Source organism: Ranitomeya variabilis, chromosome 6 (genome assembly GCF_051348905.1).
Source record: "Ranitomeya variabilis isolate aRanVar5 chromosome 6, aRanVar5.hap1, whole genome shotgun sequence".
NCBI lineage: Eukaryota > Metazoa > Chordata > Amphibia > Anura > Dendrobatidae > Ranitomeya > Ranitomeya variabilis.
In genome coordinates this window covers 463,981,701-464,005,428 of record NC_135237.1, presented here as the reverse complement: position 1 = coordinate 464,005,428, position 23,728 = coordinate 463,981,701, and the positions used below count along the sequence as shown (strand labels likewise).

Genomic DNA, 23,728 nt, shown 5'->3' with positions numbered 1-23,728 from the left:
CCACCGAACACACGATCTCCCCAGCCACTGCAGGAATCGGCGCTTGGGAAACCATGTGGGTCCGCTGTTTCAGTGAAGGAATATTCATTTGCTGCTCCCCGCCCACTGCTTTGCGCTAACAGGTGGGCGGGGAAGCAGCTAATGAATATTCCTTCACTTTAAGCATTGGGACTATGTGGTTTCCACAGTGCCGGAATCCTGCAGCAAAGACATTTTCCTGCCTCCTGGGAGTGCGATCCCACTCCGCCGCTGACCCCTCCCCACATGTTACATTTAGACCATAAGACGCACCCCACACTTTCCTCCCAAATTTGGAGGAAAAAAGTGCGTCTTATGGTCCGAAAAATACGGTATATCACTGAATAAAGTAATGTAAAAATTTTTTTTTACAAAAACACAAAATAGAAGTGCATAGATAAGACCATAATGGTCAGACAATAGCTTCAAACATTCATTGTACATGTATAACGACTAGTGTTGATCCAGAACTAATATTTTCAAGAGCTCTGTTCTCAAATCCAGCCCATAGGTTGCTCGGATGTGAATAACAATGGAAGTGAATGTTAAACTCGAGCATTTTTCCAACGGACTGTCTCTCTCGCTCTGTCTCCTGAGTTCTAAAGCTCACAGAGTCCAGCTGACCATGACAGAGGAGTCTCTGAACTCTCAGCATGGGGATACCCTGCTTCAGTGTGGCACTTGGATAAGACTCGAGCACCACACAATACTCTGCACTACTCGATCGAGCACCCCAATGGTTGATCGATTATTGAGCAGGGCCGAGCACGAATGCCAATCACTAATACCTACCTTTAGCCTGGATGATGGAGATCATAAGAGGAAAGAAGCCTCATCTGTATCTCAGGGTTAACCAGCTTCTTCAGGGGTAAATGGGGGAAAGCCATGCAAGGCTTTAAATAGCCCTGTTGAATAAGGCATCGCTAAAAACCTGGAAAAAATAAAATTAAATATCAGTTCATTGAAGTGTAGAAAAAGACAGATCGAGAACTGGGTTGTTAATACTACATAAAATATTAAAATTTGAGAGTCCTCAGTAGTTGATACCATCTTTTCAGTTGGCCATTAAAAGGTAACAGATTGCAAGGTTTCGAGACTACTCAGGTCTCTTCATCGGGCATAGAAAAACACAATCTGAAGAGTCACACATTTATGCACAAGACACAGGATTAATGCAATAGATAAGACAAGTGACGTGAAGCAAAACAAACTATGGGAAGGGGAGAAACGGTTGTTGCCATAAATATTGGAACAGTTCATAGATAAGGAGTGTGAAAGTTTTATTGTCTTGTGATTGAGGTCTGGTCAATGATTGTGATGCCCCCTAATGGTCTGAAGAGCACATTCCTTAGTTCATGTAGAAAGACATAAATCCATTCGACACATTCATTCCTGCACTGCAATATTGCATTATTTACTGTAAACTTTATTTAGTTCCCCTTCTTTTTTCTTGTAACATCAGCCTGACAAAACGACTTCCATTTTCCAATTTTGGTTATAGTCCTTTCTTTAGGTTTTGATGGTAAGAATCCGAATACAAGCCTATGTTCTAAGATTGGCTATCTCTGCATGCTAAAGGTGCTCACACACTTTAGATATAAACATCAGATTGTTAACCCCAGCTAAAGGACACACAATTAACACACTGTGTAAACTGAACGAATATATAAGCCGAGGCACCTAATTTTGCCACGAAAAACTGGGTAAGCTTATTGACTCGAGTATAAGCCGGGTATACATTGTCCCCTCATGTGCATCATGTGTGGCTCCCCCCTCTTGTTGTGCTCTGTGGCTCCCCCTGTTATATGCATGGCTCCCCAGTCCCATCTTGTATGCATGGCTCCCCCTGTCCCATCCTTGTATGTGTGGCTCTGCTCCCCCTCCCATCCTTGTATGCGTGGCTCTGCTCCCCCTTCCCATCCTTGTATGCGTGGCTCTGCTCCCCCCTCCTATTCTTGTATGCGTGGCTCTGCTCCCCCCTTCCCATCCTTGTATGCGTGGCTCTGCTCCCCCCTTCCCATCCTTGTATGCGTGGCTCTGCTCCCCCCTTCCCATCCTTGTATGCGTGGCTCTGCTCGCCCCCTCCCATCCTTGTATGCGTGGCACTGCTCCCCCCTCCCATCCTTGTATGTGTGGCTCTGCTCCCCCCTCCCATCCTTGTATGCATGGCTCTGCACCCCCCCATCCTTGTATGTGTGGCTCCCCCTTCCTCCCCCGTCCTTCATCCTACGCAGTCCTCCTTCATTCTCCCCCATCCTTCATCCTCCCCGGCCGTCATACTTGCCCTCACCACAGCATGCTGAACGGACTCCCTGCATCTCTGTCCCGACTGCCGGCTTGGCAGCTTCTCCCTATGTGAGCGGTCATGTGGTACCGCTCATTAAGGTCATGAATATGCGTCAATATTCACCTTAATGAGCAGTACCACGTGACCGCTGAGCACAGGATGAGCTGCTGGCGCTGAGACCCTCGGAGCTGCAGGCACCGCTGGAGGAGGGTGAGTATGTCGTCTTCAAGGAGGGGGGAGGGAGGTAGGCGGTGACCCCAGACTTTAAAAAAAAAAAAAAAAACATGCTCAGGTGCCGCCCCTCGCATCCTGGCGCCCTCACGTGCCTAGTGGCAAATAGCAAATACGGCCCTGTGTACGGTCAGACATGGCCATTGCACAGTACACAGCAGGGGCACATTTATAAGATTATCTCGGCACAGGAACACATTTTTTCATTATGATTCAAAGATCTATTCAATCATAGAGTGTTAAAGTTGGAAGGGACCTCAAGGGTGATCGTGTCTAACCCCCTGCTCCTTGCAGCCCAGTATTCACTAAACCAGCTCAGACAGTTGTCAGACCAGCCTCTATGTGAAGACTTCCTTTGAAGGAGAACTCCTCATCTCTCGTGGCAGCCTGTTCCACCCATTCATCACCCTCTCTGTCAAAAAGTTTTTTCTAATATGCATCTTCTCCCTTTCATTTTCATTGCATTGCTTTTCACGTTTCCATGTGCAAATAATAAGGATGTTACCTCTACAGTGTGACATCCCTTCAGAGATTTGTAGACTGATATTAATTCTTATATTGGCCTTCTTTTTTGCAAGCCAATCATTCCCAGATCCTTTAACCGTTCCTCGTAGGACATACTTTGCAGTCCTCTCACCATCTTGGTAGCTCTTCCCTGAACTTCCTCTAGTTTTTCAATGTCTTAAAATGTGGTGACCAGAACTGGACACAGTATTCCAGATGAGATCTGACTAAGGAGCAGTAGAGGGGGATAATTACTTCACATGATCTAGACTATGCTTCTCTTAAGGCTATGTGCACATGTTGCAGATTTTGCTGCGGATCTGCAGCGGATTGGCAGCAGTTTTCCCTGAGTTTACAGTACCATGTAAATCTATGGAAAACAGTGCACATGCTATGGAAAAAAACGTGCGGAAATGTAGCGTTGTTTATTCCGCAGCATGTCAATTCTTTGTGCGGATTCCGCAGCGGTTTACACCTGCTCCATAATTGGAATCCGCAGGTGTAAAACCGCAGGTGGAATCCACACAAAATCTGCAAAAAAATTGCTGTAATTCCGCAGGAATCCGCAGTTCGGTTTGCCAAAATCAGTCTGGAAAAATCCCCACCACTGTCCGCAATGTGTGCATGTGGCCTAATATATCCCAGAACTGTGTTTGCCTTTTTTGCTGCTGCATCACATTGTTCACTCATGTGCAGTCTGTGATTTATTAGTAGAGCCAAACGTGCTGCTGGTTAAAATCAACTTTAAAATTCACTTTGTTCATGGCAAAACCCCTTTAGGTAGCATTGATGTAATATATTAAGTTGAATTATTCTATTATTAACCCATGGTGAAACGTGCTTCAGGGATTTTAGTGCCTCCATTTCCTCATTTGTAAGGGAGGAAAGAGTCATCTCACCTCTTCTCTGCCAACGAAGAGCTAAGTGAACATTTCCTAATGATTGGGCCCTTGGCTATGAAGAACTCCTATGAGAATGTAAGAAGAAATATTATGTTGAACCCTAAAAAGTTATGTCTTGAGTGCTTGTCGGAGTTGTAGAAATCTCAACCTCCATGTTTGTTATATTTATTGCTATATCTAAACTAGAGCACATACTGTATGTTATTATCACTCGACCAGATCTCCAAGTTCTGACCATCTGGTGAGCTTGTGATTGGCTATACCTAAGTCCATCTCTGAGAAAGTAGAACTGCAGGGGAGAGTGAAAGCAGCAGCCTAAACCAATCATGGGACAGGAGGCGTGTGTCAGGCTACTTGTCATAATGGATCTTAGTTGGCAAGCAATAAGATCTGAGAACAATAAATGAGGTAAATATCACCTATATAAACTGACGTACCCAACATCTGTATACTGGCAATATGGGTCTAGCTAAGAGTTAGCCTATATATGGACAGAAATAGAGCGCTACTAATGACCAGAGGCCAGTTTTACACATCTATGAAACATGTAATGTGCTCTGATCACAATGCACAGTCCGACTGTTGGGTCTCCTGACTGGAACTGGCAGACCAGGCGGTTGGGGTGGGACAAGGGATATTATGATCCAGGCAGATGTTTGAAAACCAACCTTATATAGAGGTGAAACAAAGACAGATGGGCCACTGGCCACCATGTGTTTATTTCCCAGACTCCACTAGGGTCAATTTCATAGGAAACTGAATAACCTCATGGTGGGAGGCAAAGTACGTGGCAGAAGCACATGCAGACTCGGGGAACAAATTCCATGCAGCTATAACCCCTTCTCAGATTAGACCCAGGACCCCAACACTTCAAGGCAAGAGTGCTAACCACTCGGACACTGATGCCCACTGGCAATATCTGAACTGTATCCTAAAACGATCACTTAGCTACTCAAAAGCTTTTGAATTCCATTTAGAATGCTGTAATGAAAGTAATACCTTACCAATCTTCTGTTCTAAAGTTTACCTAGTCCCCAGCCAGTCCCTGTACTTCCTGCGCTATCTGAATGGACATGCAACTTCTCAGCAGTGACTGACGTTACCAATTCAAGTAGCGGCTGTAATGGCTTTTTGGGTCACTGATCGGTCTAGATGGAGTAAGAAGTGCAAAGACAATAAGGGCTTCCAGGAAGTCTCAGAAATTGGAACCGCAAGCAAGTATTAATTTAAGGGGGATTTACAGTTCTAGGGTACAGTTTGGTTTTAAAATAAACTCTACTCACCGTCCCGGGTCCAGTACTGAGTCTCCTCTGATGATCCCAGTGTCTCCGATGCAGTCAGTCAGAGAGCTAAGTGCTGACACTGTCTACTCGGGCACAGCTGCTAATCTCAGTGATCGCCTCTATGCCACGCCGCATTGATGCAGTAATTGATGCAAAAGGAGCCCTGACCAAGTATTGAGTGCATTTACTGAACACACATTTCAGTAGGACAACATTTCGGATTTTAAAATAATTTTTCAAGTTGGTATTATAAAGTATTCTAATTTACTGAGAAAAAGACTTTTGGGTTTTCATTGGCTGTAAGCCATAATCATCAACATTAACAGAAATAAACACTTGAAATGGATCATTCTGTTTGTAATGTCTCTATATAAGTTTCACTTTTCGTATTGAAGAACTGAAATAATTGAACTTTTTGATGATATTCTAATTTTGTGAAAAGCATCTGTATATTTTATCTACATGCATGTCACTTGACAAACGGGTAAGGTTTTTAATATTAGAGTTAGGACTGTCCCAGTTACGGTCACCGGGAAGAGTTGGGATGGCTTTCGCATTTTTTTTTTATCAAAAAACATGTTAACCAAGTACCGCATATTATTTTCATGCAATATGCTGCTTATTTACTGCAGGGTATTCAATCATTATGTTTCTGTTTTGTTTTTTTCTGTTTAGCGGCTGGTGTGAACGTGCTCTTACAAGCTACATGCACACCAATTTATACCCCAGGTCATACCTTTGGGGTGTTTTCTATCCATATCTGTACATAAGATTGCTTTATTAGTTAGGAAACTAACTTTAAATGACAGAGAATTTCTGTATGTAAAAAATGTTGTTAAAATCGCATTGCATATGGATTGCATACACATGACATATGGATGCTAGGTGAGAAAAATCCCATTGTAATCACATGACACTTGTCCTACTTTACTGAATCAACACTGGGCCTTTTTTTATACGCTAGTGTGACTCCAGTCTGACAATCGCATACACCAGAGGGGTCAAACTGCATTCCTCGAGGGCCGCCAACAGGTCATGTTTTCAGGATTTCCTTAGCATTCCACAAGGTGCTGGAATCATTCTGTGCAGGTGAATAAATAATCACCTGTGCAATACAAGGAAATCCTGAAAACATGACCTGTTGGCAGCCCTCGAGGAATGCAGTTTGACACCTCTGACATACACAGTTGTCCATGGCAACTCTAGCAAAAAAGATCAGACTTGTAAAGGTGGCATCCAATGATGGTGCGATTATGAAAGTCATCAAGGTCTACAGCAAGATCCTTTCTACTGATATTTACCTGTGAAGATCATATGACTTAAAGGGAGCCTGTCACCTCCAGAATTGATATTTACATGTACAGTAGATATAGGGTTAATCTGTAGGTAAATAGCGTTAAAAACCTGCCTACCTGTAACACAGGAAGCACAGCTACAGGGAAAAAATGAACTTATATTTTCCCTGCAGCCACTTGCTTTGAGTTATTTGGGTGGTGTAGGGAGCTGGTACAGTCAACCTGGAACATTGGTTAACAGCTGCTCCGCAGGGTTTGTGTGCAGTGTGTATATACAGAGCTGACTGTCAATCAGTGTCCCAGGGAGTGATTACAGCTGTGTTCACGGTATAGTGAGTGGTGACTGTGACAGCTCCCGTCACCGTCCCCGATGACTGGAAGAGAGCGACTACAGGGAGGATATAATTTTATATTCTCCCTGCAACATGCTTCCAGTATAGCAGGATTTTAACACTTTACCTGCAAGTACAGGGTTAATCTGCAGGTAAACAGTGTTTCTTGAGGTGATAGGTTTTCTTTAAGGAACTGTTCAATGCCTAAAGCTTCTCTCAAAGTTCCCCTATGCATAAGAGGCTTTGGGCTTACAGTTACCTCTGCATCAGTCCTGTCCAGTGTGCTGAGATTGGGCGCAGCTTACGAACATTTTTGACTAGACAAAAATTTTAAAGAGGTGGTCCGAAATCCAAATTTGTTTTCATCCTAAATCCCCTATCTATTTAATGCCATATTCTAAACTATTTTCTAATATACTTTAATTAAAAAATAACTATACTATCTATCTGCTTTTCTATTTTTTATTTACTATTTCCTCTTTGATGGCACTTTGTTTGAGAATTCCAGTGCATAACGGGATACTCAAAGTGTCCTCAGGGTGCAGTGGCTGCGATCACTGTCGCAGCCTCTACCCGAAATGAAGCATCGCCAATGACACTTGTTTCAGGGGCAAGGCTAGTCACTGCAGGAGTGGACTGTCAGTGCGCATTGTAAGACACATACCTGGCTTACCGAAATCATTGCTGTCCCTGCGAATGGGTGGCACTGGTCTCTGCACACTAGGTATTCTGACACTGCACATTGACAGTGCGCTCTCCTGCCGGCTCATTACTGCTGATCTAAGGCTGCTTTCACACATCAGTTTCTTGCCATAAGGCACAATCTGGAGAATTTTGAAAAAAACAGATCTCTCTCTCTCCTCCCCAGAATCCAAAATAGCCAGCAGATTCACAAACTCGGATCCGGCTAAAAAACTGATCCATCACATCAGTTTTTCACAATTTCCGATGGATCCGTTTTTTTCAAAATTCGCCGGATTCAGCCTGACGGCGAAAACCCGATGTGTGAAACTAGCCTTTCAATTGTGAATTGTTTAGTGCTGAAAGGTGTGGTCCAAAATCCAAAGTAATTTTCATCATAAATCGCTATCTATTTACTGCCATAATCTAAACTATTTTCTAATACACTAGAAGTAATTCTTCCCTATCTTTCCCTAGCTACTTATCTTTTTTACAACTTCCTTTTTGATAACCCTTTTTTTGAGAATCCCAGTGCATGCTGGGATACTCAAACAAACTGTCCTCAGGGGCTGGGCTAGTCTCTGCGCAATGTGCACAATGACAGTGCACTCCTTTGCTGACAAGGCTTCCCGGTCAGATAGATCGTTTGTTCAGAAGCTTGCATAGCAAGAAAAACTTGTGTGTGAATTCAGCCTTGTGCAGGTTTTTTTCATCATGTTCTTGTATTTTTTTCTTTTCTAGGAAGTGAATCATCGTCACAAGAGAAAAAGGAGAAAGGTAGAAGGATTTCTTCATGAATAATGTATCTGTTTTCTGTGTTCACAATTGTAAGGAATAACAAATGACAGATAATCACAGATTGTGCTATACTTAGATGCATTCTTTACTTGTAGATTTAGGATGATTTGTGTGCTATTTACCATATGGACAGGTTATTTTCCCCACAAGTGTTGCACATTGATGTGAGACTTAGTTTATTACAGTTACGAAGGTACATAATCATAAACGCTTTATCCCAGTAGTCGTGCAGGTAACGTCTCTTTTAGGCAGGTTCGCCCCAAAACCCTCCTGACAATGGTCCTCGGGAGAACGCTCAAAGGAATGAATATGAAGATGCATTTCTATGTAAAAGTACTTGCTGTGCACATGTCCAGGCCTTTAAACATGTTTTAACACAGAATGGTTAAAATAAGTGACTTGACCATTCTTCGGGTGTCTTCCGCTCGAAAAACACTCTGAACTTTACAGTAGAAGTCAATGTCGAGACTCAAAAAACACCCAGAAGATTACCGGGCATCTTTTGGGGCATTTTCACTGCAGAAACTTCTAGTAGTCCATGAGCCGGGCCAGATATCGGTACCACCCGGAGTGACTAATTTTCTTTGGTATTTTTAGGTAGATGCATGTCTGTAGTTTATTTTTTGATATGATAGCCCTTACATATACGTAGCTTATTAACCCCTTCAGCCCTAGGCCTATTTGTACCCAAGTGCCTAAGCCAATCTGACCTGTGCCACTTCATGGGCTAATAACTTTGGAACGCTTTCACCTATCCAAGCCATTCTGAGATTGTTTTCTCGTGACATATTGTACTTCACGTCAGTGCTAAATGGGAGTCAATATATTTTACCTTTCTATATAAAAAAATGCTAAATATTCGGAAATTTTGGAAAAATCGGCAATTTTTTAACTTTGAAATTCTCTGCTTTTTACAAAAATACTGATACCCCCCATAATAGTTATTAATTTACACTCCCCACATGTTTACTTCATATTGGCATCATTTTGAAAATGAAACCTTATTGTTTTACGACGTAATAGGGCTTATAGTTTTATGCGCAATTTTTCACATTTACAGCAAAACCCACTTTTCAAAGGACCAAGTCACTTCTGAAGTCACTTTAAGGGGCTTACATAACAGAAACCACCCATAAATTACCCCATTTTGCAAACTACACCCCTCAAGCTGTTCAAAACTCATTTTTAAAAACTGTTAACCCTTTAGGTGTTCCACAGGAATTTTAGCAGAATGAAGGCGAAATTTCAAAATTTCATTTTTTTTCCAGATATTACATTGTAATCCAATTTTACCTGCAACCTAGCAAGGGTTAACGGCAAACCCAAACTTGGTTACCCTAATTCTGCAGTTTATAGAAACACCCCACATGTACTCGTAAACTAAAGTATGGGCACACAGCACAGCTCAACACGGAAGGAGCGCTATGTGGTTTTTGGGTGGCGGATTCACTGGAAGAAATCTAGGGGGCCATGTCACATTTGAAGGCTGCCTGAGGTACCCCCACAGTGGAAACCCCAAAAAGTGACCCTATTTTGGAAACTACACCCCCAAGGAATCTTTTAGGGGGTATAGTGACCACTTTGACCCAACCAGTGTTTCACAGTAGTTGGAAACACTTGGTTGAGAAAATGGAAAAAGTTTATCTTGAGACCCTCAGAAATGAACAACTCTCAGCATTCTGGATGTCATACTTGGACATGGTCGAGACCATGCTGGCCCTGGTTCGAGCTTCAAGAGAAGGCAACTGGATGCTTCACCTAGGAGCAATCCGACAGATGATACCATGGTGTTTTGCCTATGACAAGGTCAACTATGCCCGATACCTAACCTATTACTATGCCACAATGTCTCGGCTGCCCATAGAACACCCAGAGGTCCATGAATACTTCATGCAAGGTGGCTTTTCGGTCCAGATCGGTAGCAAGAATCCTTTTGGACGAATTCCTGTGGACCAGACCATTGAAGAGACAATCAACAAAGACACCCAGACACCAGGGGGCACAAAAGGCTTCAGCCTCAAAGTTGGAGCTGTTTCCAGGTTCTACCTGACATCAGAGTACCGCAGTATGTACTTGAGGCAGCTGAGGGCCCTGGTAGGCCAACAATATACTGACTTCAGCCATTCAGACCTACAGGTGTCTAGGATTAGAAGAGATGAAGCCGATGTCCAATCTTTCGTTCAACTGCTGGAGACAGGTTGGGTGAACCCCTTCAACAAAGAGCATAATGGTGAACTTATCAGTTTGTCAACAGCGACTGTAGCACCACCAGATGTAGCCAAAGACCTTCAAGGGGCATACAGTATAGGAGAGGATGCATATCAAACATTCAAGGATGAGCGTTTGGGTACCGATAAGCCAACTACATTGTTTCATGACAAGATGACGAAGAACAAACTTAAAACGTTCTCTAACATCCAAATGAAGACACGCAGACAAGGTCTTGGCAAGGAGGTAATTTTGAAGGCTGACAGAAACCTATTTGGCCAGATGATACTTGTAGCTGAGAACAGAAAGCTACAAATGAGTGATGTCTTGACTCATCCCCTGGGTCCATTGCCATGGGCACTTGCCAATGGTGATGGGTCTATCCGCAAGACCAACAAGGCTGCCCTCGCAAGGGAGTTGGAGAGGAATGCTCGTCCTGCAGAAGTGATCCCCGAGCCCTCTGCAACCATCATTGATGGGATGAGCCTGGTTCAGAAACTGAAGGGAAACAATGCAACATTTGGCCAGCTAGCAGGCACAGCAATGAGTCGCGCTATCCATGAGGGTGCTAAGAGCAAGCGCATTGATATTGTCTTTGACGTCTACAAGGAGACATCCATCAAAGATACAGAAAGAGTCAACAGATATGAAGGCACAGGGATCCATTTCAAGAACATTCAACATGGGCACAACATCCAGCAGTGGAAAAAGCTTCTAAGTAGTTCCTCCAACAAGGCAAGTCTCATAAAGTTTCTGGTAGAAGAATGGAAGGCGAAACACCACAGGGAGAAGCTTGAGGAGAAGGAGCTGTATGTCACATGTGAGCAGCTCTGCTTTAAGATCACCAAAGAACAGTGGGAAGAGGCTGCTGACCTTAAGTCAAATCAAGAAGAAGCAGACACACGCCTCCTTCTCCATGCTCTTCATGCAGCAGAATCTGGTTACAAGTCGGTCATCATCACTTCGGAGGATACTGATGTCATGGTCCTGTGTCTGGGCATGTGCCACAAAATCCCATCCCACCTGTTCCAGAAATGCGGTACACAGAACCGGACAAGATTCCTGGATATCACCACTCTGAGCCGAACATTGGGAGGCAGCGTATGTGATTCATTGATTGGTATGCATGCATTTACAGGCTGTGACACCGTCAGTGCATTCGCTGGCCGTGGGAAGATGACGACACTCAAGCAGTTGAAGATGAACAAGACATACCAGGATGCCTTTCAGGAAGTTGGTCGTTCATGGGAAGTGTCTACCGAACTTTTTGAGAAGTTACAGGAAATCACCTGCCACATGTACCTGCCAACTACCCAAACAACTGAGGTAAACAGGCTCCGTTATCAGCTGTTCTGTGCCAGACGTGGAGTGGTAGAGTCAAGTCAACTCCCTCCTTGCCAGGACTGCCTTTTCATGCATGCACTGCGTGCAAACTACCAGGCTGCGATCTGGAGGAGAAGTCTGCAGAGCCAGCCATGGGTTGCAAACCCAACAGACTGCGGTTGGATGATAGATAACGACGGAAAGCTTGTTGTCAAGTGGATGCAAGGGGCACCAGCACCAGAAGCTATTATACAGCTACTGTCCTGCAAGTGTGTGCGGTCATGTGAACTTCCTCAGTGTACTTGCCTCAGCAATGGCCTGAAGTGCACAGACATGTGCAGATTACAGACATGCCAGAACAAGGGTACTGAAGACGAGCCAGTAGAACAACAGTCAGATTCAGAGTCCGATGTTGAAGATATTATGGAGTAACATATATATATTATATATATATATATATATATATATATATATATATATATATGCACATGACATGTTCAGTGTGTATTTACATAACTTGGATTAAATTTTGTTACAAATACTACATCTAGTCACTCCGGGTGGTACCGATATCGTCATATTTGGTTCTTGGCTCATGCTAAAATTCCTGTGGAACACCTAAAGGGTTAACAGTTTTTAAAAATGAGTTTTGAACAGCTTGAGGGGTGTAGTTTGCAAAATGGGGTAATTTATGGGTGGTTTCTGTTATGTAAGCCCCTTAAAGTGACTTCAGAAGTGACTTGGTCCTTTGAAAAGTGGGTTTTGCTGTAAATGTGAAAAATTGCGCATAAAACTATAAGCCCTATTACGTCGTAAAACAATAAGGTTTCATTTTCAAAATGATGCCAATATGAAGTAAACATGTGGGGAGTGTAAATTAATAACTATTATGGGGGGTATCAGTATTTTTGTAAAAAGCAGAGAATTTCAAAGTTAAAAAATTGCCGATTTTTCCAAAATTTCCGAATATTTAGCATTTTTTTATATAGAAAGGTAAAATATATTGACTCCCATTTAGCACTGACGTGAAGTACAATATGTCACGAGAAAACAATCTCAGAATGGCTTGGATAGGTGAAAGCGTTCCAAAGTTATTAGCCCATGAAGTGGCACAGGTCAGATTGGCTTAGGCACTTGGGTACAAATAGGCCTAGGGCTGAAGGGGTTAATAAGCTACGTATATGTAAGGGCTATCATATCAAAAAATAAACTACAGACATGCATCTACCTAAAAATACCAAAGAGAATTAGTCACTCCGCTTGGTACCGATATCGTCAAATTTGGTTCTTGGCTCATGGACTATAGTGTTTTCTACTTTGTTGAACGGAGAAGATAAAAATATAATAAACATAATAAAATGCCAGTACAAAAGTCAACTCAAAAACTATTGAGAAGCGCTCAAAAAAGCGTCAGTGGTCAAAAATGACTAAGCAAGTGCTCTGGAAACAAAAAAGAAGTTTCAGGACATCTTAGGAAACTCAGCAGATATCACTGGAAAGGCACCGCTGTAGGAGATGAGTATACATTGCTTTTATTTTAATTTGGGTCCTGATGTGATTAAACTGGAGTTGTGCAGTAGTGGATGGACAACCCCTTTAATTCCAGCTTTATGGAAAAGAATGGCACAGACATGCTCGTCTTGCTTTATGGCTGACTGTATGATTTTGGGCCAATTGAATGTTAAAAGGAATTTTAGTATCATGCAAACTGGTCTGTTGTCTGATTTCGGGTATTCAGAAGCACGAGCCGGGTGCTAATTATGAACCCTCCTGACTCGTTGGACGAACACTCACTTAATAGCAACCAATGAAGCACATTGGTATGTGCACCCCCATAGAGGCTAAATAATTTTAGAAATATCATTACTGGTGGGGTCCATTCTCTCTAGACATTTTTTTCTGTTGTTAAATTGTGATGCGCTGGTACATGGTAAACACATGTTACAAATATGCTGAGCAGATGTCCAGGAATCAGGAGGTTCTGTAATAGCTGTGGTTGGCTTTGATGACGATCTCGTCCCTGAGGACCTATGCGATACATTATCACTGACCAAGCTCATGAGGATTAGTAAATCACAATGTAAATGTGTGATTCAGGAGTAACGCGTCACCATACCTCACCGAGGATTAAAACCTTAACGTGTCCAGTAGGTGGCCCCAGCAATCAAGCTTTCTCTGAGCCATTTTTATATAGTACATTTTCGGGTCCTGGATAACTAAGGAGCATCATTACACCACATTTTATATCCACCTATGTCATTAACATACGCATAGGAAATAAATGTCTGCTAAAAATAATTAGATAAATGTGTCTGCTTTATCCAAATGATGCTAGAAAAAACATAAATAGAGTCTTATCCAGGTAAAACAGAATGGTAAGTGTCAATTAGGTGTTCACCTTATAGGATTACAGTATGGCCGCCTTGTATAACCGACGAAAATATAGAACATGACAAGGTGTTGGGAGAGCGGATTTTTACTCTGCACTTCTGATTTTCCGGCCAAGGACCCATGAGGATAGTTCAAATTAGTTTATTGTCAATGCGTTTCAAAGTCATCAGACTACTTCTTTGACTAGAGTTCTCTCTGTCTCTGAAGGTGCACATATAAATACAAGTTTTCCAAAATGGCCGATTTTGACCACAACGAATAACATTAGCTGTTTTTATGAGTCATTTGTTTGGCCTGATGACTGCCAGACGTTCATTATCGTTCAAAACAACGGTCATATGGGATTTTTGTCAGGCGATGGTCAGCCCGGTCTGCTTCACCGACTGCAAAAATCCAGTCTGAAATATATTTGGGTCTATTGATGAATGATCGTGCAGCTGCCCATTTTCATGTAATGTGTGTGAAGGTCTTAAAGAGGTTGTCTACCTTCAGGACAGTTTTGTTTTTTCTTTCTACTTAAATACATGCACTTTGGGGCTAGAAATCATGTTTTCAAAAATCTTAAAAATTCAGCATCAAATTCCTTATATAACATCTGTTATAGAGGCGCATCCATGCATCACTACAAAGCCGGCTGTCAGTATGTACTCAGGGGTTACTGAAGCAGCGCTTCTATGACTGAAATCTGGAGGCTGCCAGGTGGAATAAAGTTCATTTCCTCCCGGTAGCCGGGCTTTCAGGACAGTGGCATGTAGCTTTGTAACATTATTAACCTGCAGATTAGCCCCATATCTGCAGGTTAGTAGCATTTGGGGACATGACAGGTTCCATTTAACTATACAGATAGCACCTTTTAAGATATACTGATGTGCCCTTAGTCCAGGGCATATAGTGATGTTCACTGCAGCGTGCCTTAGCCTTAGGGCATAGAGGAACACTGAAGAGATAGCCTGAGCAGAGAGCGTAGTGCTGAGGAGAGATCCTGAGGAAACAGAAGAATGCTGAGTAGATGGCTTGAAGGGCAGAGAGGAAAGCTGACTAGACAAACTGAGGACAGAGAGGAGTGCTGAGGAGGCAACCTGAGGTCAGAGAGGAATGCTGAGAAGATGGCAGAGAGGAAAGCTGACTAGACAACCTGATGGCAGAGAGGAGTGCAAAGGAGGCAGTCTGAGGAGGCAGCCTGAGGTCAGACAGTAATGCTGAGGAGATGGCCTGATGGCAGAAAAAAACATTAAGATGACCAAAACGCAGAGAGGAACACTAAGGAGATGACCTGAGGGCAGAGGGGAATGCTGAGGAGATGGCCTGGGGGCAGCGAGGAACACTGAGGAGACGGCCTGATGGCAGAGAGGAACGCTAAGGAGATGGCCTGAGATCAGAAAGGAATGCTGAAGAGATGGCCTGGTGGCTGAAAGAAACACTGAGAAGACGGACAGAATGCAGAGAGGAACGTTGAGATGGCCTGAGGGCAGGGAGGAATGCTGAGGAGATGGCCTGAGGGAAGAGAGGAACGCTGAAGAAACAGCCTGGCAGCAGAGAAGAACGCTAAGGAGATGGAATGAGGGCAGGGAGGAAAACTAAGCAGACGGCCTGATGGTAGATACGTGACGCATTTGTTGCCCCTTTTGTCTTCTTTAAAAGTTGGGAGGTACTGTATGTATAAAATGCATACAACAATATATAACACAATAACACAAGTACATAACATATGGTAGAAAACAAGTATAAAAGTGACTAAATGACTAACAGACTGGTGTAGGGAGAGAGAGAGGAGCTTGCCCATATGGGCTTACAGTCTCCAAGAGAAGGAGATAATACTCCATGTTTATGCTTCATGTCTCTGTTTAGGAAAATCCAGCCAACTATATTTTTATATACCATTAATTTTTTTTTTTAAATAGTATTTTATTAATTCATACCGGCCAGGATGTGAGAAGGACACTCTCTTTTACATTGGATGTATGTAATGAGCGATTTCCTAGTCCATTATCAACTATAGGGGTAAAATAGTAATGTAAAATGAGCACTACGTGTATGGTCATTATTAGCCTGAATACTTTGATACTTCGATAGGTCAACCCTAGAGCTCAAATCCTGCTCAATAGCAATCATACTGTACCCATAGACGACCCACGTGCAGTTCACATATGGGCACTAATATCATTATGTTGTAGAGATACTTTTGATCGTTGTCTCTAAGAAAAGACATCTTAATATTGTCTTGATTTAAGTCTTTGGGAATATGAAGTCCCATCATATACTGTCCTTCATGAATAGTGGGTTACATCATTGTGTTCCCCTGCAATGCATGCTATACAAGATGAGGTTTACCATCCCAGCCTTCATCAGCTGAACACTTAATTACACATCACTAATTAGCTATTTACATAATTCTAGATAAATGTTGAATTACTAGTAATCAAGAAATTAACATATGCTTATTTAAGCCATCGCAGAAAGAAAATCAATATTTAATGACATTAAATTATTAGCTTTTGCACACATTTCCTAATTAGGTCTCAAATAATAAGTCAGATTAAAAAGAGCTTCACTTTATTCTTTAGTAGTTCTCCTCAATCGTCTTAATTAGACTAAATGGTAATTAGGCAGCTAGGCAAAAGGAAGCGGTAATCTCTATGTTTCCTACTTTGTGCTTGCAAGGACTGTAACATTCTCCCTTAGGTAGCAGAATATTGTATCCATGGAGAGATATAGGACCGGCAGCCCCTTGACCCTGGAGGTCCAGTGCCTATATGGGGGTGCCTTGTCGAAAGTGGTACCAGCAAAAATAAACAATATTTTTTATCCTTAGATCCCTTGCCCCAGGTAGCTGAGGTAGAGCTCCCCACTGCCTAACCTTTCAATAGGACCTGAACCACAGATCTTACATTGGTTGACATTCTCTGGTGTTATTGTACCCTGGCTTTCTCTAGAGTGTCCTCATGGTTAGGGATGGAGGTGACAGGAAAAACTAAATTCGTAGTGATGAATATCTACCTTTCTTTCTAGAAAAAATCAAGGCAGCACCAGCAAAAAAAGGGGGCAGGGGTGCAGAGCCTCGCAGGCATAAACCAATCCTCCAGTATACATACAAAAATGAAGGCAGCACTCCCAAAATAGAAAATTGGAAAAATGTAATAGCCCAAAGTATCAACAATGTTTCGGTCCAATTGAGGACCTTTCTCAAGCTTGAGAAAGGTCCTAAATTGGACCGAAATGTTGCCGTCACTGTGGGCGATTCTATTTTTCTAAATTTCCATTTTGGAAGTGCTACCTTCATTTTTGTACAGTACAGACCAAAAGTTTGGACACACCTTCTCATTTAAAGATTTTTCTGTATTTTCATGACTATGAAAACTGTAAATTCACACTGAAGGCATCAAAACTATGAATTAGCACATGTGGAATTATATACTTAACAAAAAAGTGTGAAACAACTGAAAATATGTCTTATATTCTAAGTTCTTCAAAGTAGCCACCTTTTGCTTTGATGACTGCTTTGCACACTCTTGGCATTCTCTTGATGAGCTTCAAGAGGTAGTCACCGGAAATGGTCTTCCAACAATGTTGAAGGAGTTCCCAGAGATGCTTAGCACTTGTTGGCCCTTTTGCCTTCACGCTGCGGTCCAGCTCACCCCAAACCATCTCGATTGGGTTCAGGTCTGGTGACTGTGGAGGCCAGGTCATCTGGCGTAGCACCACATCACTCTCCTTCTTGGTCAAATAGCCCTTACACAGCCTGGAGGTGTGTTTGGGGTCATTGTCCTGTTGAAAAATAAATGATGGTCCAACTAAACGCAAACTGGATGGAATAGCATGCCGCTTCAAGATGCTGTGGTAGCTATGCTGGTTCAGTATGCCTTCAGTTTTGAGTAAATCCTCAACCGTGTCACCAGCAAAGCACCCCCACACCATCACACCTCCTCCTCCATGCTTCACGGTGGGATCCAGGCATGTAGAGTCCATCCGTTCACCTTTTCTGCATCGCACAAAGACACGGTGGTTGGAACCAAAGAACTCAAATTTGGACTCATCAGACCAAAGCACAGATTTCCACTGGTCTAATGTCCATTTCTTGTTTTCTTTAACCCAAACAAGTCTCTTCAGCTTGTTGCCTGTCCTTAGTGGTTTCCTAGCAGCTATTTTACCATGAAGGCCTGCTGCACAAAGTCTCCTCTTAACAGTTGTTGTAGAGATGTGTCTGCTGCTAGAACTCTGTGTGGCATTGACCTGGTCTCTAATCTGAGCTTCTGTTAACCTGCAATTTCTGAGGCTGGTGACTCGGATAAACTTATCCTCAGAAGCAGAAGTGACTCTTGATCTTCCTTTCCTGGGGCAGTCCTCATGTGAGCCAGTTTCTTTGTAGCGCTTGATGGTTTTTGCAACTGCACTTGGGGACACTTTCAAAGTTTTCCCAATTTTTCGGACTGACTGACCTTCATTTCTTAAAGTAATGATGGCCACTAATTTTTCTTTACTTAGCTGCTTTTTTCTTGCCATAATACAAATTCTAACAGTCTATTCAGTAGGACTATCAGCTGTGTATCCACCAGACGTCTGCTCAAAACAACTGATGGTCCCAACCCCATTTATAAGGCAAGAAATCCCACTTATTAAACCTGACAGGGCACACCTGTGAAGTGAAAACCATTTCCGGTGACTACCTCTTGAAGCTCATCAAGAGAATGCCCATTGTATTAAAAGCAGTCGTCAAAGCAAAAGGTGGCTACTTTGAATAACCTAGAATATAAGACATATTTTCAGTTGTTTCACACTTTTTTGTTAAGTATATAATTCCACATGTGTTAATTCATAGTTTTGATGCCTTCAGTGTGAATTTACAATATTTATAGTCATGAAAATACAGAAAATCTTTAAATGAGAAGGTGTGTCCAAACTTTTGGTCTGTACTGTATATCTATCTATCTATCTAAAAAGAAAAAGAAAAAGACAAAAGCAGCACAAGCAAAACTGGGTGCAAAGCTCCCCAGGTTCATACCAGTCCTTTAAATATAGTGAAAAAATTGGAAGCAGCACACCATCTCAAGTAGAAAAAATGCTATTTAATAGCTCATCATGCAACGTTTCGGCTCCATGTGTGAGCCTTTCTCAAGCTAGACATTTTATTAACCAGCAAAGGGAAATCAGACAGCTGGGGCAGATGTTTGTAGCCTGAGAAGGGGTTAATACCCATGGAGCTTCCCAGACTATTAATATCATCTCACAGCTGCATACTTAGCCTTCACTGGTTCTTAAAATGGGGTACTGGGCAATAATCAGCAAAAGATAATCAGACAACTCCGGGCTGATAATAATAGCCTGGGAAGGCACCATGGATATTGGCACCATACCAGACTAAAGACATCAGCTCTCAACCACCGCAGAAATGGCGCATCCATAAGATGCGCTAATTCTATCACTCAGCCTCTTTCTTTGCACTTAGCCTGGTCGGTGTCATGTCGGGTGGTGCTATTGGGGTTGATGTCACCTTCCAAATTGCCCATGTACATACTCCCCTAGATACATTCTCTCCCCTAATAGAGGAAGTCGGTCTTCCTACACCGCTTCACCAGATTCTACGGATTGGCCTGTCTGTCACAACATCAGACAGACACAAACCACAAAAATCAAGGATATTTTACAAAAGCCACATTCATATGCTGGTCAGAGTTGGCATCCAACAATTGGTTTTAGTAGATATATTTTACCTAGTCCACATTTTTACTCACTGTAACGATGCGGAATAGTGATTCTAATCCCGCTACTGCTCAATCTCTGCTTTTGAACTCATCTGGTACTCCTCTTGGGACTCCAAAAGCATCAATGTACACATGAGGGTCAAAAAGCATAGGAATACTGCTGTCTCTGGTTTTCCGTTGCATATTCGTGGAGCTCTTCTGTATTTGGAGTCACAATCTGGAGTGGTATCAGAAATTTAACAATAGCACATGTACCCTCCCATCACACTGTCAGTACTGGATAAAACTCACCATTTCCACACATTCACCACAAGTCAGCCCTAGCTACCATCTGATTCAGGAGGGCATGATCTCGTACCAAGTTAGTGATGGTGGTGGGACTGTAGTACAAGAAACCTAAGTGCTTTAGGTCAGTTTTACCCGTTAAACTCTGGAAACATGTGTAATTCCCAGGATAGGGGCTAACTACATTTGCCTTTTACGTTTTTATGGCTTATGGGGGGAAAATACAACTGCGGGAGCAGATTGCATTCTGTCGTACTTTCTCCTTCTGTAACAGGAAATAACTGAATTAAACGAGAGAAAACTATTGGGTTTGCCTGGTTGCTTATAGGGAAGGGCATCAGGAATGAGTCTTTGGAAGTATTTGGTTGCGGGGTCTCAATCTCATTTAGAATAGGTCAGTCTTTGATAGCCTTAAGATAAAATTGTCCTAATCGGTGAGTGTTCCCCTGGATATTTATGCCCATCACATATAGTCCTGTGTCCGTAACAGTGGGGTTCTTTATTGTTCAATTTAATGGAAGACAGTTGTCAGACTTACAAGCAAGACGCGACCCTACAGGTACAACATTTGGACACGTATTCTGATTGTCACAGAGTCATTCTTGTAAGGAGGTTTCTACCCTTGCTGTCTGTCTTTTCTCTGACTACGGAGGGTTGTAGACCCAGTCTTCTCCAGTGTTCTACCCCACCACACAACATGACTCACAATCAGACCCATACACAGTATTGGCGGTGGTGACACATATATACATTTGGGTTAGTCTATAGGTGTTCCCTTGCTGCCACTCCACCATAGGGCAGGCGACCATATTACACAGGTCAAATTTATAACTGATTACATGGTCTAAGGTATTAAACCAGAAAGTGGTAAATGTCACCCCATTCTTCAAAATAAAAAGGATAAGGCGCAGGGTGTGCGTCCACATAACTCGGTGGCTTTCTTGGTTCAGCTTTCATCCTACAGTGTGAGCGTGGATCCAGTTGAGCTTTCTCTCAAACTTTTATGACCACCTCAGTTGTCAGCAGAACTTGCAAGGGTTCATCAAATCGAGGTTCAAGGGCTCTTCTGACGTGTCTTTTGACCACCACCCAGGGCTGCAGAATATAATCTGGATCTGGAAGAGAATAGTAAACTCGAGAGCATATGTTAGACAAGCGTTTTGTAAGTGTAATAACATAAGAAGACAGCCTATCATGTTGTATGTGGAGCTGCTGTAGATAATACAACACTAGCTTAAGGGCTGACCCAAATAACAACTCATATGGGCTGAGACCTGTCTTTTTGTTGGAAGTATACCTGATTGAGAAGAGTGCAAGGTGCAAGCATTCTGTCCTTGGCTTGCCCGTTTCAACCATGGCTTTCTAGATTTTCAGTTTCAGGGTCCCATTTGATCTCTCTACTCTACCGCTGCTTTGTGGATGGTACACGGCATGAAAGGCTGTTCTTCTCCCAGGGCGGACATATGTCCATTGGATCATAAAGTGTTATTCATTTAAATTAGCCCATAATTAGCTTATGTGCTGAATATTAGAGAAGGGGCTCATACCGTTGTATCATAAACATTACCTCTCCATGTGCCGTACTCGGCATCCTGATATGTCTACTGCACATGTCTGCACGCGTCAGTGTCCAGAAGCTAATCCGAGGACGTCAACATTACAGATACGAGATACTCGCGGCAGCCATCTTTATTAAGGTTTTAATCTGCCCATCGCTACATTACAATTTCCTTGCGCATGCGCAGTGCAGGAGAGATACGGCCTCCATCTTTATTAAGGTTGTAATTTGACCATCGCTTCATATATAGATATAAATGCTTCTTTTTGACATGAGTTAAAATAAATAACGGCACTTCCGGTGTAGTGGGTCTTACTTACAGTTATTCTACATTCTGCAAGGAATCATTTTATTTTAATGTTCAGAGTATTATTGAATGTTCTTAACGGAATGTGACATCCCTACCCAGGCTACCCGAATGAGTCCCCTGTTAGGGAGACTCATCAGGAATGGTTGGTATTCCAAGAAGACAACATAACCTTTACAGGTCAGAGTGTCAGTCTTTGGAAACCATGGGAAAACCTGGATGTTTCAAACATTCTTCGATGATATGATCCTATGTCCGCCAACTCCATATTATGGGCACAATATATATAAATTATATATGAAGGCCCAACCATTAAATATGTCATTGGCTACCGGTACTGGCGAAAAAAAGAAAATTCCCTAATAAGAAGCGATGGGCAGATTAAAACCTTAATAAAGATGGCTGCCGCGAGTATCTTGTATCTAACATTGATGTCCTTGGATTAGCTTCTGGACACTGATGTGCGCAGACATATCAGGACGCTGAGTACGGCGCATGGAGAGGTAATGTTTATGCTACAATGGTGTGAGCCCCTTCTCTAATATTCAGCACATGAACTAATTATGGACTAATTTAAATGAATAGCACTTTATGATATTCACCATGTATAAAATACTTTATGAACTATTGCACTGTCACTTTATACGATCCAGTCACAGGAAAAAGTGCGTATGAAATATGTATATGATGAATTTATATGACATTTTGTTAATCATGTTTTAATGTAACACCCTTTTAAATACTTGTCTGTGTACCCTAATCACTGCTTGAAAAAGGCTCAGTGTAGCCGAAATGTTGCCTGCCACCATGGCCATTAAAGTCCTTTTTTACTTAGAGAAGTATTAGAGTGCTGCATCTTCTTTCTATCTTAACATTGTCTTGCAAGGAAAGGATTCCAAGCATGGGAGGCTCTGCACCCAGAGTGCTTTTATCTTTGAGTTGTTCCAGCATTTTTTGATAGATAGATAGATAGATAGATAGATAGATAGATAGATAGATAGATAGATAGATGAATAGATATTAGAGGGATACATAGATCGATAGATAGATAGATAAATAAATGGATGGATAAATATATAATAGAGGGATAGATGGAATGAATGATAGATATGGGATAGATACATGGACGGACACACACAGGTGCAGGTTTCAGGAGAGCACTGGGTGTTCAGCACCTTCTTATTTTTGTCTTCCAGTCACATGAGACTGTCATGTGACCCAAAGGTCCTAGCAGGAACTTAAAGGGAACCTGTCACCCCCAAAATGGCTGGTGAGGTAAGCTCACCAGCATCAGGGGCTTATCTACAGCATTCTGTAATGCTGTAGATAAGCCGCCGATGTTACCTGAAAGAGGAGAAAAAGACGCTAGATTATACTCACCCAGGGGCGGTCCCGCTGTGGTCCGGTCGGATGGGTGTATTCGGTCCGCTCCGGCGCCTCCCATCTTCGGTCCATGACGTCCTCTTCGGGTCTTTACGCCGCGGCTCTGGCGCAGGCGTACTTTGTCTGCCCTGTTGAGGGCAGAGCAAAGTACTGCAGTGCGCAGGCGCCGGGCCTCTCTGACCTTTCTGGCGGCTGCGCACTGCAGTACTTTGCTCTGCCCTCAACAGGGCAGGCAAAGTACGC

The 23,728-nt window shown here is 42.6% G+C and overlaps 1 protein-coding gene across 6 annotated transcripts in view; it reads left to right on the top strand.

Moving 5' to 3' along the window:
* The window catches only part of ASPH (aspartate beta-hydroxylase), a 221,653-nt gene that overhangs the window by 130,070 nt on the left and 67,855 nt on the right, over nucleotides 1-23,728 (top strand). For all 6 annotated transcript variants that reach the window (XM_077270552.1, XM_077270548.1, XM_077270549.1 and 3 more), the window contains one exon: nucleotides 8,275-8,310. In XM_077270552.1, the coding sequence (XP_077126667.1) occupies nucleotides 8,275-8,310 (36 nt within the window). The remainder of the gene's footprint in view (nucleotides 1-8,274; nucleotides 8,311-23,728) is intronic.